This window comes from Ptychodera flava, chromosome 17 (assembly GCF_041260155.1).
Source record: "Ptychodera flava strain L36383 chromosome 17, AS_Pfla_20210202, whole genome shotgun sequence".
Taxonomy (NCBI): Eukaryota; Metazoa; Hemichordata; class Enteropneusta; family Ptychoderidae; genus Ptychodera; species Ptychodera flava.
The window spans coordinates 34,302,588-34,315,527 of NC_091944.1; the positions used below are offsets into that span (position 1 = coordinate 34,302,588).

Here is a 12,940-nt window from a genome sequence, read left to right on the forward strand (position 1 = left end):
TCATCGGATTTTCGCACTTCAAAAGTTTCGATGAGGGATGGGGAGTGTTGATGTCAAACCCGACGAGTTTCGTTGGCTATGAACGTACTGTAGTTATCCGCTGTTTCGGGCAGTGCTGCCGTGTTCGGACAAATGAGGTAGATTGAACAGCGCCCTCTCGGTTTGGACAAATGAGGTAGATTGAACAGCGCCCTCTCGGTTTGCACCATTCGATTCAAACCGTAGGACTATGGAATGAGAACGACGAGAATGTCAGGGACGGTTGTCGTCTGTGGATATGATCAACAAAACTGTGATAATATTCAGACCCTTCTATGGACTCCTTTTTTCTGGGTGGGTGGGGGTGATTGAAGAAAAACATCTGAAACAGTTTCTGATCTTCCACATAAATTTATTTCATTAGAAGTTTTCATATACCTAGTGTACAACTGAGAACACGCACCATCAAGGTGTGTTACAACACCGAGGTCATTCTCAACATAATTTCGGCAACACATACTCTTTTCAACAAACCCCCGATGTGAGTCTGTTACACTTACAAAAGAAAAACTAAGTGTGATTTTTAACAGAAACAATAAGATTACAAAAAGAGGGTAATCATTTGTATACGAACTGAACAACAAAGATAAAAGAGTAAATGATATCAAAGATTTCATAAAGAAACGCCTGGTGATGAAGTGTCATGTTTGGGGTGAAGGGTGGAGACCCGATTAACATTGACCTTTGACCCCTTGACCCGTGATCCTGTTGAGTAAATACCAGCATAAAACTTACTGGTTGTGAGTCAGCAAGTTGATATTCTGTGTCGGTCAAGATCAGAAAATTACAAAGAATAGATCATGAACAATGTGTTTCACAAAAAATTTCACAGATGCATGATGCCACTCCCACTGTCAATTTGTCAAGTTAAGATTCACCTTCCTGGCTGGTAGAAACCCTATTATTCACAGAAAACAAAAATATAATTTGTGCAGGAAATTATAAACATAGGACAAAATCTTGTAAAGACATTCACTTAGTAATGTAATTGAGATGTGCATTCACAGAGATATTACTTGCAGTAACCCTTCTTTTGTGTTCAGTAAAATTAACCCTGTCACAATCTCTACAAATTCTTAGAGCAAACCTTGTCATGTGTCCATAAAAAAACTCAGAGAAATTGTTTGACTTAAAAAATAAGTTACCTTGATACTGTACAAGTTACGTACTGTCTGCTAGTTTATCCAGTGTGAAGCGATGCTGCAGTGATTCAGCATGTAAAATGTTATCAACACTGAGTAAACAATAACCCTACCATTACAATGTATCCAAAGGACAGGCTGCGGACTTTGCAACTCTAACCAATCTAACAGTAAATCATATCGTAACACTGTTAAGGAGTTTGAAGTGACAAGTAATGTGTAAATACTGTGCAAAGGTCTTTGTTGAATTCAAGCAGCATTCCATATGACATTTATAAATAACCAATCTGTTCCACAAAGTGGCATGTGTGCTATAAATCACACAGTTATCTTTCACAGATTTTCATATCTAACTTAAGATAATAAAACATTAGAATTTTCTTTCATCAAACAGAGTATATTCATGAAGGTCACCCTAAAAACAGAATGAAATTATAAGGAAGTCAAACTTCCGACAAAGAAAGAAATCTTAACAACACCAGCAAAATAACAGTTCCAGAGGGCACCTTTGCTAGCCCTGTGGAACTAATTAGGAACACAGCATAATCTTTGTAATAATGGAATATTCTTTCCATGATCAACACTTTGACTTGTTTCAAGTGTGCAGATAATGGCATGCACTGCAATGGATTTTTATAATGTTCCAATTATCCACAGCTACATATTCCATGAATATTCACAGATATAGTTATAATATTTGGTTCTTGGAATTTGAGATATGGCATTATAACATATCTATCCAAAATATTGCAACCACTATAATACTGATCACAAAGATCACATTCTCGGGATTGTATGAGAGTTCCTTAAAGTACAATATCAGTGTGTAAGTATATTCTTGCTCTTCAAAATCAATTGTAGTGCTCAGTCTATACCATTTTGTGAAATGTTAAATGAACATTTTTTTGAATTTCAAAATTAAAATTTGTGTCCATGACTAATGGAACGTGTTTGGCCATTGTTTTGACACTTGCCCTAAATCTGCTTGAGCCTTGCTCTGTATTATCTTCCGGCATTAAAAGGATTACAAAGCATGTGAAAAATGATAAATTACTTGTACTCATAACCGCTTGTTAATTCAACCATTTCTTCATCATCAATTTTACACAAGATGGATACAGATCATTGCAGCATATCACACAAACTGTTTTGGAGATTATTTCAGTTTTACTGTGATTACACATAAAATAACAGGGTCTAGAAATTTACTTCTAGGCAAGGGCTTTCTTTTCATCGTCTCTGATACATCTTGCATCATTTCAAAATCATCTTTGTTCTCAATCATGCAGCAACATCAGCAGCCATATCAATGATGCAACACAGTTAATAAATTATCAAGAAAACACCTGAATATTTCATCACTTCAGGATGGTTTGACCCTTGCAATCATAGTGCAATGTAAACTTTGTGTCCTGATTTGACCTATGACCTATGTTGTATCACCTTTAATATGGCACTCGCTCACAGCTTGAATTCATGTTTCTCAGGATAGCACCATAATATCAGTACCCTACACTATCCTAAAATGCATTGATCCATCATAAACAATTCTGCAGTTTGACTCCAATCTAACCGGAGTTTCAAGACAGTAAAAGGTTACAACAGGTGTGACAGCGTATCAACATTTGTCATCAGGACAATACGTTTCCTGTAATATCATGATAGCCCCTTTATATACTGGCCAGTCTGATAGCTGTCTTCTTAAATGTAACACAATCACCCCCAGTTCCCAGTACATAGGTCTACAATCACCATTGATATCAAAGGCTTTGGGCCACACCATGGTGATGAATAGGTGAAGCTTAGGAATATCTGTTGATTGAACCATTCCTACTGAGAATAAACTTTGCTGATTTCTCTGGTCAGGGCGGCTAGTATTTGGCTTGGAATTGTATGGTGGATTGGACGAGATTGTATTTAAACAACTTTCAAGAAGAATGCCACTTTGAAGTGCAATACGATGCAGATATTAATTGGTCCACACTCAGACACAAGTAGGTACAACTTGAAGATGGGACAGTCTGAAGTAGAAATTCACATCTCCTTGCATTCTCAATCATCTGTTAAATTGGACACCAGATTAAAAATACTCTTCATAGATTTGTGTGATATTTGTCCAGTACTGATACACAACAGCTGACAACATCATGGCACCTGACACATAGAGTGGAAGGTAAACATTACAACTGCTGTCTTTATCAGTCATGCTCAGTTCCTTGATTTCAGATGTGATTTTCCTGGTCCTGTCGGCTGATGGATCATCCGATGGGATCTTCTTCTCAATCTGGAGTTAAAATGGGCAGAAGAAGCGTCAGCATTGGATTGAAGGATCACAAATGTTTATTCTGGAATGTTGTTCATTTTATCAACATGAAAATATCTTCCTGAAGGGAACAACAGACAGTTAAAGCATGAATGGCAAATCACAGTCTTGTTTAGTTTAGTGTAAGAGGGATTGCTCTATTTGGTCATTGTGTGCACATTTGTGAAACTAATCATGGTTTAGATTTTGTTGTGAATTTTTTCTGTTCAACAATACAGCAGATTTAACTTTCAAACCTATACAGCAGATTTAACTTTCAAACCTATACAGCAGATTTAACTTTCAAACCTATACAGCAGATTTATTTTTCAAACCTATTTCAGCAATTTGCTGTGCTTGGTGATATTAAAATCATAATTTCATAGACATCAGTAGGCAAAACGCTTGATATACAACGATATATACACATATACTGATTCTGTATGCCTACATTTGTCGAATACGTTAAGTATATGCATGCGTATACTAATAAAATGCACAAGTACAGTGCACACTTGGTGTGCAAAGATCTGCATTACGAATATCTTGTTCTGCACAGATATACGAGACGTATATCACCATATTAAAATGTTCCATGTACGAAGATATACGTTACGTATACAATTAATTTTGTGTTCCATACAGTTTGTGTCAATATACGTAAATATACTGAACGTATATCAAGCATTTTGCCCAGTGCATCTTTTTGCATTTTCAATCATTTGTTTCCTTTGCCATGCATGTGTTGTAATTTTCCAGTATCCATGGTTTTGAAAGACGTCAGATGAAGACTTTTTCAACATGCATTTCTTGCTTTGACTGAATTATCATCTACAAATGAAGAAAAATTCTTAGCAAGAAATTTAAGATTTTCAACAGTCTCTCATGCTACCTCTTTTGTTCATTCATACCCTGGCACACTGTGATTACTCCAAACCACCAGACATAGTATCAGGGATTAGACCATAATTACAAGTCTTGTGTATCACCGATTTTCCCATACCGTAGTGGTAAAACTTTGGCCTTGCTGTAACTCCTGATCTTTGCTCTTAGCTTCGTGAAAATAAAGAGCAAACTGGCACAAGCAATTGTGGACCTTCATGAAAATTTGAATAAGTTTTCTCTAAAAAATTATTCAATGAACAGTGTTGCAGCTAGGGCGCGTCCCTTGCGACAATGTCCCCAAAATTGAACCCGTTGTCCCACATTCTCGCATACTGCGGGTCACCTCGGGCACACTCAGGAGTCGACTTTGCTGGGTGTAGTCTGCAAGTAATATTATCTGATACTGAAGATAACCTCCATTTTGTATGATTATTTTAAGGCCTATAGTTTCATACTTTCAGAGCTGTGCCATGAATGCACTTGATATTATAACTTGCTTGTAGTCTGACTGAGCTCTCTGATTGGAGACAGATATGGTATACATGTACTAGCTGCTACGATTACTTGCCTGAAATCCAGGCATAGTGATGCAGTTCCAGTAGCTTGCATTTTATTTTTGAAACTAATTTGTAACAATATATGCAAAATTTGATTAACAACTGACACAGTTGTCCCAAGAATGTGCAAAATGTCCACAAAAATAAACGGTAGGGGGTCAGAGTGTCCCCTGGTTTAAAATTCCTGGCTGCAACACTGAATGAGTTTCTTTGTGTATTGGTGTACCATACGTACCTCTGCAGCATAGTCAAACATTATCTTCTTCACACGTCCATGGTTGTTGCTTCCATGATCAGACTGACTGCCTGACCCTTTCTGATCTTTACAACACTTGTAAATACATTCTTGTTATTGTAGCAGCTTGACAGCGTTGCTATGGCCATCACCTACATAAAGAATATATCAAATATTTGACTTAGGAATACAGATTAAATTAAATTATGACATTAAATTACCAGGGTGATGTTTTCCAACAGATGGCATACAGATCTCCAGTGGAGCTACAGTTAACATATATTACATGTTGAATTTAGTTAAATTTAGACCAATGCTAAATGAGCTTCTGGATCCCTTTCAACTGATATGTCAACAACCTGATTATTATCAGAAGTCTACACAGTGTCATAGTTTGGAAAATTGTGCTTAATACAACTTTGGGTGTTTTGAAATGTATATGTAACATATGGCATATTGAGGTAGATTGGGTATAGCCAGGTATTTTCAAATGGTTGAACTAACACACTTTCTCTAAGCTTGAAATAAATAAATAAATACAAATTGATGAGCAATAAAAGAAATATCAATTAACAACAAGTTTCATTAGATAAATCTATTGATTAAACTTTTGTCTGACATCAAAAATATTTTTCATATTTCCATTCTGTTACACAAAATTTGCGATTCCTTTCTTCCACTATCCTGTCAAATGTAAAGGATATGTCAGCAATGAAAGTCAATGTCATGATCTCCTGATGGGTCCCGATTTCCAGCGGCAAATATTTAATTAAAGTTGCATGAGACATCATGCACCATTAGACCTCAGGAAATCAGTGGTCAGGATTTTGACATAAATTTTTGGCTTCTAAAATTCAGCCCATTGTTTTTTCAGGTTTTCCAAAACACGCACACTATGCATGTACCACTCTCTCACCAGATCTAAAGTTGCGTCTCTAAACAGCAATTTTACGGTACCTGTGGTATTGCACAAAAGTTAAAGACACTTTGGTTCTTTATTCTTGACATGTACTTCAGCACATCTGGTACGTGATGCAGTGCATTGGTCACCAAGTCATTCAGACAATTCACAGACTTTTCAATGTTCTTCTTCTCTTTTAGATCTTCAAGTTTCTCAGCGTACTTTCCCCAAGTCTGTCATGAGAAATGAAAACTGTAAGTCAAACTGATCGCCATCAAGTAGGACAAAGTGAAATTTTGGATCATATTTGAAGGACAAACACACCATTATCTATGTTGTTATGATTATTTTTCTTTGATATGGACACTCATGGTAAACATGCATGATGCCGACATATGATTGTTCATTTTTCTCGCTCAAAAAAATTTGTGAAATTGGAACTGTCTGATTGTACCATATGAAAGAAGATGCTAGTTTCTGATAAAATACTGCCAAAACAATCATATATGGGTTGTGTGCTGGCTCATCCAAAACATGCTACTCTAAAAATGGAAACAGGGCATACACCTGGAAGGCCTGATTTCTTGATGGACTAAAAATATCAACTGATGTACAATTACATAAAAGAAAATCTAAATAATCTGGATTGAATGATCAGTTTTCTCTTGTAGACTGGAATACCTGTCACTAGAGGGCGCCCCTCTCCACTATTCCCCTTGTGAAATAAAGTGTATCACACTTCCTGTAAACATTTACAAATTCATTTAAAACATATTACTACCTTACATATTTTTGAAATGTAAATTACCTCTCTGGGCCAAAACTTTCGTCCATCTACGATATCTTCCAGATAGTCACGGATGATATTTGTCTTCTGTAGAAACAATCCCATGGAATTGGACAGGTACGTGTCTTCACCAACTATCTTGTCTTCAAATTCTGACGCAGAAAACAGCCTTGACAAACCAATACCAACAAGACCAGCGACATAATGACAATACTTCAGAGAAGAAATACAAATGGGAAACCTTATTATCAGAAACTATAATTACAAATAAGAAAATTCTTTCAAATATTCAGTTTGACCATGAAACTCTCAATCCTCAAAACATTCAATTGTGTTTTGATACTAAAATCTGAATAATATTTTTGGGGGCTTTTAATCAGTCCGCTACGTGTTGTTTATTTGTGACAAAAATAACACTGGTCTCTTGCTGTTGCGTACTTTTATTTTTGGCCAGATTTTTATCTAATATACACCGGTATATGTTCAATCTTTTTATTGACTTTTATGTGGTGTGTACATGTGCTTGCTGCATTTTTTAAATGTTGGTGTACTTTGTCTTGTGGCGAGTTTTTTATCTGAGTTACATCACTCGTGTGGTATTTTCTAACAATCTTTTTATTTCACAATTTAGAAACAAAAAAATATAGACATAATGCAGTGAATAAAAGGCAAATATTGTCCTACATAAGGAAAAGTTTTTGGATTATAGTTCAATAAGAAGAATGCTCTCACCTTCCTTAATTGTATTTCATTCAAAATTTAAAAATGTTTGGAGGCTAGTGTATGTCCTTGTTTTTTTTAAGTTCATTCATTACATTCATTAATCGTGTGTGTGTGAGACTAGAAGTGTACCAAAAACCACGATGCTGACGGAACCTACCTAGGGTTACCATAAATAGCAACGACACCATGGCAAGAATTGTTGAACAATACATCCTCAGTAGCAATATCTCATAAAAGTGGTGTTTTGCAAAAGCAAAGTAATCTAGTCTACTTAGTACTTTATAAATGCCGTAAATTTCAAATTGTATCACAAAGTTTGTAAACACACAGTAGATGAAAGTTCATCTTGATCTTAAAAGGGGTTGAGATTACTGCTAACAAAGACAGAATCACAACTTTCAAAACTAGTTCAAGCCTATCAACCCCAGACTGAGACAGTGGTACCATCCTGAGTGGAACCATATATCAGGTATAAGGGGTGAAAGGTTGGACCTACCTCATCCCAGTCTTTGTTTGTCATGACTTCTCTCTCCATAAACACTGTCATTCCTGATCCCATACGTTTACAAATATCAGCAATAACATCTTGATAGACAGGTGCCAATGATCTGAATTCTGTTGATATCTACAAACAATATCAAGATTGATTATTTCCTTTTAGAGTTTTTTGTTCTCTTCAAACAAGTTTCTTGCTCTACTTTCAAAAACCATGTCTGAACGCCTTGAGTTAACATGTTCAAAAGAGCTAAGCCTGTATTGTATGTGTAATGTTATTGTTGACAATTGAATTTGATACAGACAAGAATTTGTTTCTTGACGAAAACAAAATGCATTGTACGAAATCTACTGTGTTGACATGGCTACCAATTATATTTCAGTGTACTGCAAGTATAATAAGAATCAAACATATTTACTGTATACATATAACAAAATAATGGAAACACTGTATAATATTAAAGGGATAGTGTCGTCACAACTCCGCGTGACTTTCTTGTTTACAATGTATTTCATTCATGATAGATGCATCAAGTCAACACAGCTGCAACACTTAAATTTTATGATATTCAAATAACATACATGTTTTAACTTTCATCAATCGCCAAGATACCCTACATACAGTGTTTACATGGGTTGTAGGGGTCCCTGGCAACCTTTGAGCAGAGTTCCTATGACCCCCCTCCCTTTAAAGCTTTTGTTCCTTTAAAATTGCAGTAATTTGAAGCAGTCAGTTTTCTGTGATCATTAATTTTGACACTTACTGTTGGAAAGTCTTCAAGTACAACTTTATCCTTTTCGTTGCTTTCTGTAAAATTCCATGACGGCTTATAAAGATAAGTGTGAAATTCCTTCAACATTGGAATTTTCTTATCAAGTGGAATTGTCATGTCATCCTCCACAGTGTCTAGTGCCCTTAATACCAGGTAGAATATACACACTGCATGCCTGAAATATCAATGGATGTCATTTAATTTACAAAATTCTACTGACAGCCAAGTATATCAAGCATACGCTGTTAGTTCTCAAGTTTCTCACCTTGTCATTTGTCATGTTCAGTACACTTGATATATCCTTGTCATTGTCATTCATCTGGTTTTCAGAAAAGGAGGAAAATGTCTGAAATTTTTTACAAAGTACTTCTGTTTCAGAGTAATGGTAATTTTGGACAAACGGTCAAGAGGGAAATCATTATGATTCATTGTTAGCTTTACCTGGGACCATGTGAGAAACAAGTATAATAACATTTTACTGTTTTCCATTGTGAGTCAGCTTACAGTTTTCTTCTTCAAATGAATGGTTCTGGTTTTGTTTTTTAATATACACTTTTCATAGCCAACTTATACTGGTGAACTCTTTCCACAGTGAGATATTGCACTGTGCTACGTAAATCAAGCTAGCCAACACACTGGGGAACCTAATGTGTTAATACCACTAAATGATCAATACTTCAAGTGATAAAATCTCAGCCATTATATCATTATTATATTTACTCTTAATATCAAATGGGTGATACGATAGGAATGTAATGTGTACCACAATTAAAGCTCCATAGCTGTAAATAATATGAATATTTCAGTATTTGTTTTATCTTTGTGCAACAAAAATTCTTGCTCCACTCCCAAAATCGTGTACACTTCCAGCTTGTCAACAAAGCCTGTATGTCCCACATGAATTTAAAGTTTGATTGTATCATTGCCGACAAAAGTAATTAGTTAACATTTTAGTATTGAGTATTACATAATGCAATGTGCTGCAAGAACTCATACTCCGTATTTGATCTTACTTTGGAAAAGATTCAGAGAAAGAATAAGAAAAACCTGTAATATTTACAGCACAAAAATAATCGGTAATCAAAAGTTTCTGTTTTTCGCTTAGAAAGCAACAGTCCAGTCTTTTATCCTCCAGTGTGTCTAGTGCCCTCACGACTGCTGGTCTTATTTCCTTGGTATTAATACAATAATACCAGAAAATGAGGCCACCAGCCTAATGCTCTGCAAAACATGTGTCAAGGAGATAAGTGTGATTAAAAGATGATAGCGAACAGACAATGGTCAGTAACTAAAATAGTAAATTGTTACCTTAAATCTCCATCTAAAGCTTGAATAACAGCTGCAAAACTTCTACTAGTCTGGTTGAGATATTTGTAACTTTGCTTTGCGGTGGCTGACATGTTTTCCTGTCAATAGTAAATAAATAATATATATATATATATATATATATATATATATATATATATATATATATATAAAAATCGGAAGTGAGGATGGTCTCAACAAGACACAACAAAAGGCTTTCACGGTGACTAGCTTTCGCCCTGCTTACAGGCATCATCAGGTCCAACCTGATATATATATATATATATATATATATATATATATATATATATATTATATTATATATATATATATATCTATATATATATATATATATATATATATATGATGATTTGTCTGTTCTTGGAAAAATGTTTATAAGGTCTAGTGTCTCTGAATGTGTGTTTATAAATGTTTAGTTATTTTGGTGTGCTTCATGGGCTAGCTGTGTCTGACACGGACTTTAAAGTAAACTAAATATAATAATATAACCCATTGGTTATTAAAAATCACTTTTTCATCCTCTATGCAAAAATGTCATTCATTCATAATATCATTACATCATTCCCTTTCAACATCTTGTAATGTTTGTCCACGGTCCCTTGACATATACATCTATATGTTATGTAACATTCCCTTTGATTCTGATATCATACTCGTATCAGAGAACATATCGTATCTTTTGGTAGCTCCATGATCATATGTACGACGGAGACTAGGGTGGAACGTACACTGTACATATGATGATGATGTTGAATCGGTCATAGCATGCATAGCCGCAGCTCTGCATGGCAGGGCTGTGTGTGTTTCCGGCGTTATATGGTCGTGGGAGGCCGTAGGGCCGGTATACGGCGGTACAACGCAGAGCTTAGCCCCGCAGCTCTGCGTGGCAGGGCTGTATTGTTACCGGCGTTATACGCTAGCCGATGTCAACCCCTGGCCCTGGCCACTCCACGCAACAAGCACACTGACTCAACTAGTTTGTAGGTAGCTGCATTACTGTAGCTCGAGGTTTTGCCCGGGTATGTGTTCGGACGGCAAAGTTCGACCCACAAACCCAGGTAAAACCTCGAGCTACAGTACTGCAGCTTGTTGTTTGTGATAGTAACCGGAACCTGGAGCATCGAGCAGGAACGATGACCCAGAGTCATCTTACAATTAGTATTGAAATAATGCCGGCGTGATTTGCAGGATTAGTTGTTGGCAATCTAGCATTCCGATAAATCAAGCATAAATAAATGCACGTCGGTGGTAAACTGTATCAAGTATGAAAATGTCAGAAAGTGTACTCACGTAGTCTAGCTTTGGCAAGACAGTGTTGCATCCACCTAGCTTGTATTTCACTAAGGCATACGCCTCGTCGGGATGTGTTAGCGATCGTAGAAATTCCATTTCGAGGAGCCTTCAAGCATGGATAGAAAAGTCCAAAAAGGAAAATATGATGTTAGTGACAGAACCTTCAAACCATGTTCACTGGGTAGCCCTTGATTGAAACACCGGTTGTAGGCCCTGACCTCGTCTGGTGTCAGACAAGGTAATCAGCTCAGCTGTAGTGTAGTGCATAGTATGGCCTACTTATTGTATGGTGAGAGCTGATTGGCCCCTCCACAACAGCAGACAAAATCTTAACCAATGGGAGTTTCAGAGTAATGGACGTACTTTTTTAGGAAAAGTTCGAGATTAAAGATTTTTACCATTACCTAATGACAATTGAAAATGTTCCTAGGGTCTTGATCGAGCGGATCGGAAAAAGGATGTGTCACTGATAAATACGACACTGCCGCTGCTCGACGTCGACAGGTCGACAGTCGAGTCTGAGATGATTTTTTTCACCCTCGGTAAGTGCGCCCGCTACGTTCGAAAATAATGCTTACTTTATCTGTGTCGCTGCATGCTCCGTAGCATGCAGCACAGCGTCGGTGGTTGCAGAAATCTGAGAAATGTCCGTCCCCAGGGGTGGGGATAGAGGTGTCTTGGCTTCAGCATAGATTTTTTGTTGCTATTGTTTATTTTATTTTAACACGTTTGACGATGATATGTATTGTCAATAAAGATTTACACTGCCAACTTTTGGTGTCTTGCTCTCATCACACTGTGAGACTAACAATGATAGGCCACCAATATTATTAAATAAGCTTAATGCCTAATGGTACAAACAACATAAACTGCTTGTTGTAGATGAGCTGAAATGACAAGTACATGCAATTCTTTTGTAAATTACAGTTTTGCAACTTGTGTTCAACCAAGAATCACAAGTTACTATAATATTCACTGCATACAACGCTGGGCAATGACCGATGTGGCATTTGATCATCAGATGTAAGCTTACACTCTGTATATCGCTATTGGAAACACGGATGCTGTCAGGAAAAAAAAAACCATTTTACTGATTTGGAAATACAAACATAAATAGTGTAAACGTGAATGTAAATGCGGCTATGATATGGAGCAATTCCTACCTCGAAAAATGCTTCAAGTTGATTGCCAGCGACGCCACAAGATGTCTGTACATGTAAGCTTAGAGCTGGTAATTGACAGCTTTCATTAGCTAGCCAAGGTATTTGCAAAGTTGCTGTTCACAGTGGCCACATGAGGGAACTGGACTTATTAAAACAGTGAACATCAAGTCTATACCAAAGTGAGTGTAAAAATCGGTCTCGGAAAATATGTACATGAAAAGTAGCCGTTTCTCGTTGAAAACGACCGTCAAACGACAACATCAGAACGACATCATCAGAATATGATAAGGGAGCGAAGAGAGTGATGAGGTATCCGTTC

At 36.6% G+C, this 12,940-nt stretch overlaps 1 protein-coding gene across 1 annotated transcript; it reads right to left on the minus strand.

Annotated features, from left to right (window-relative positions):
* Nucleotides 1-370: 370 nt before the first annotated feature.
* LOC139116131 (squalene synthase-like) lies at nucleotides 371-11,690 on the minus strand. The gene is given in 9 exon segments (XM_070678675.1): nucleotides 371-3,465; nucleotides 5,161-5,195; nucleotides 5,198-5,312; nucleotides 6,118-6,294; nucleotides 6,870-7,061; nucleotides 8,068-8,196; nucleotides 8,831-9,014; nucleotides 10,148-10,245; nucleotides 11,456-11,690. Coding segments are annotated over 9 exon segments (1,233 nt in total). The 5' UTR covers nucleotides 11,555-11,690; the 3' UTR covers nucleotides 371-3,261.
* Between the last annotated feature and the right edge of the window lie 1,250 nt (nucleotides 11,691-12,940).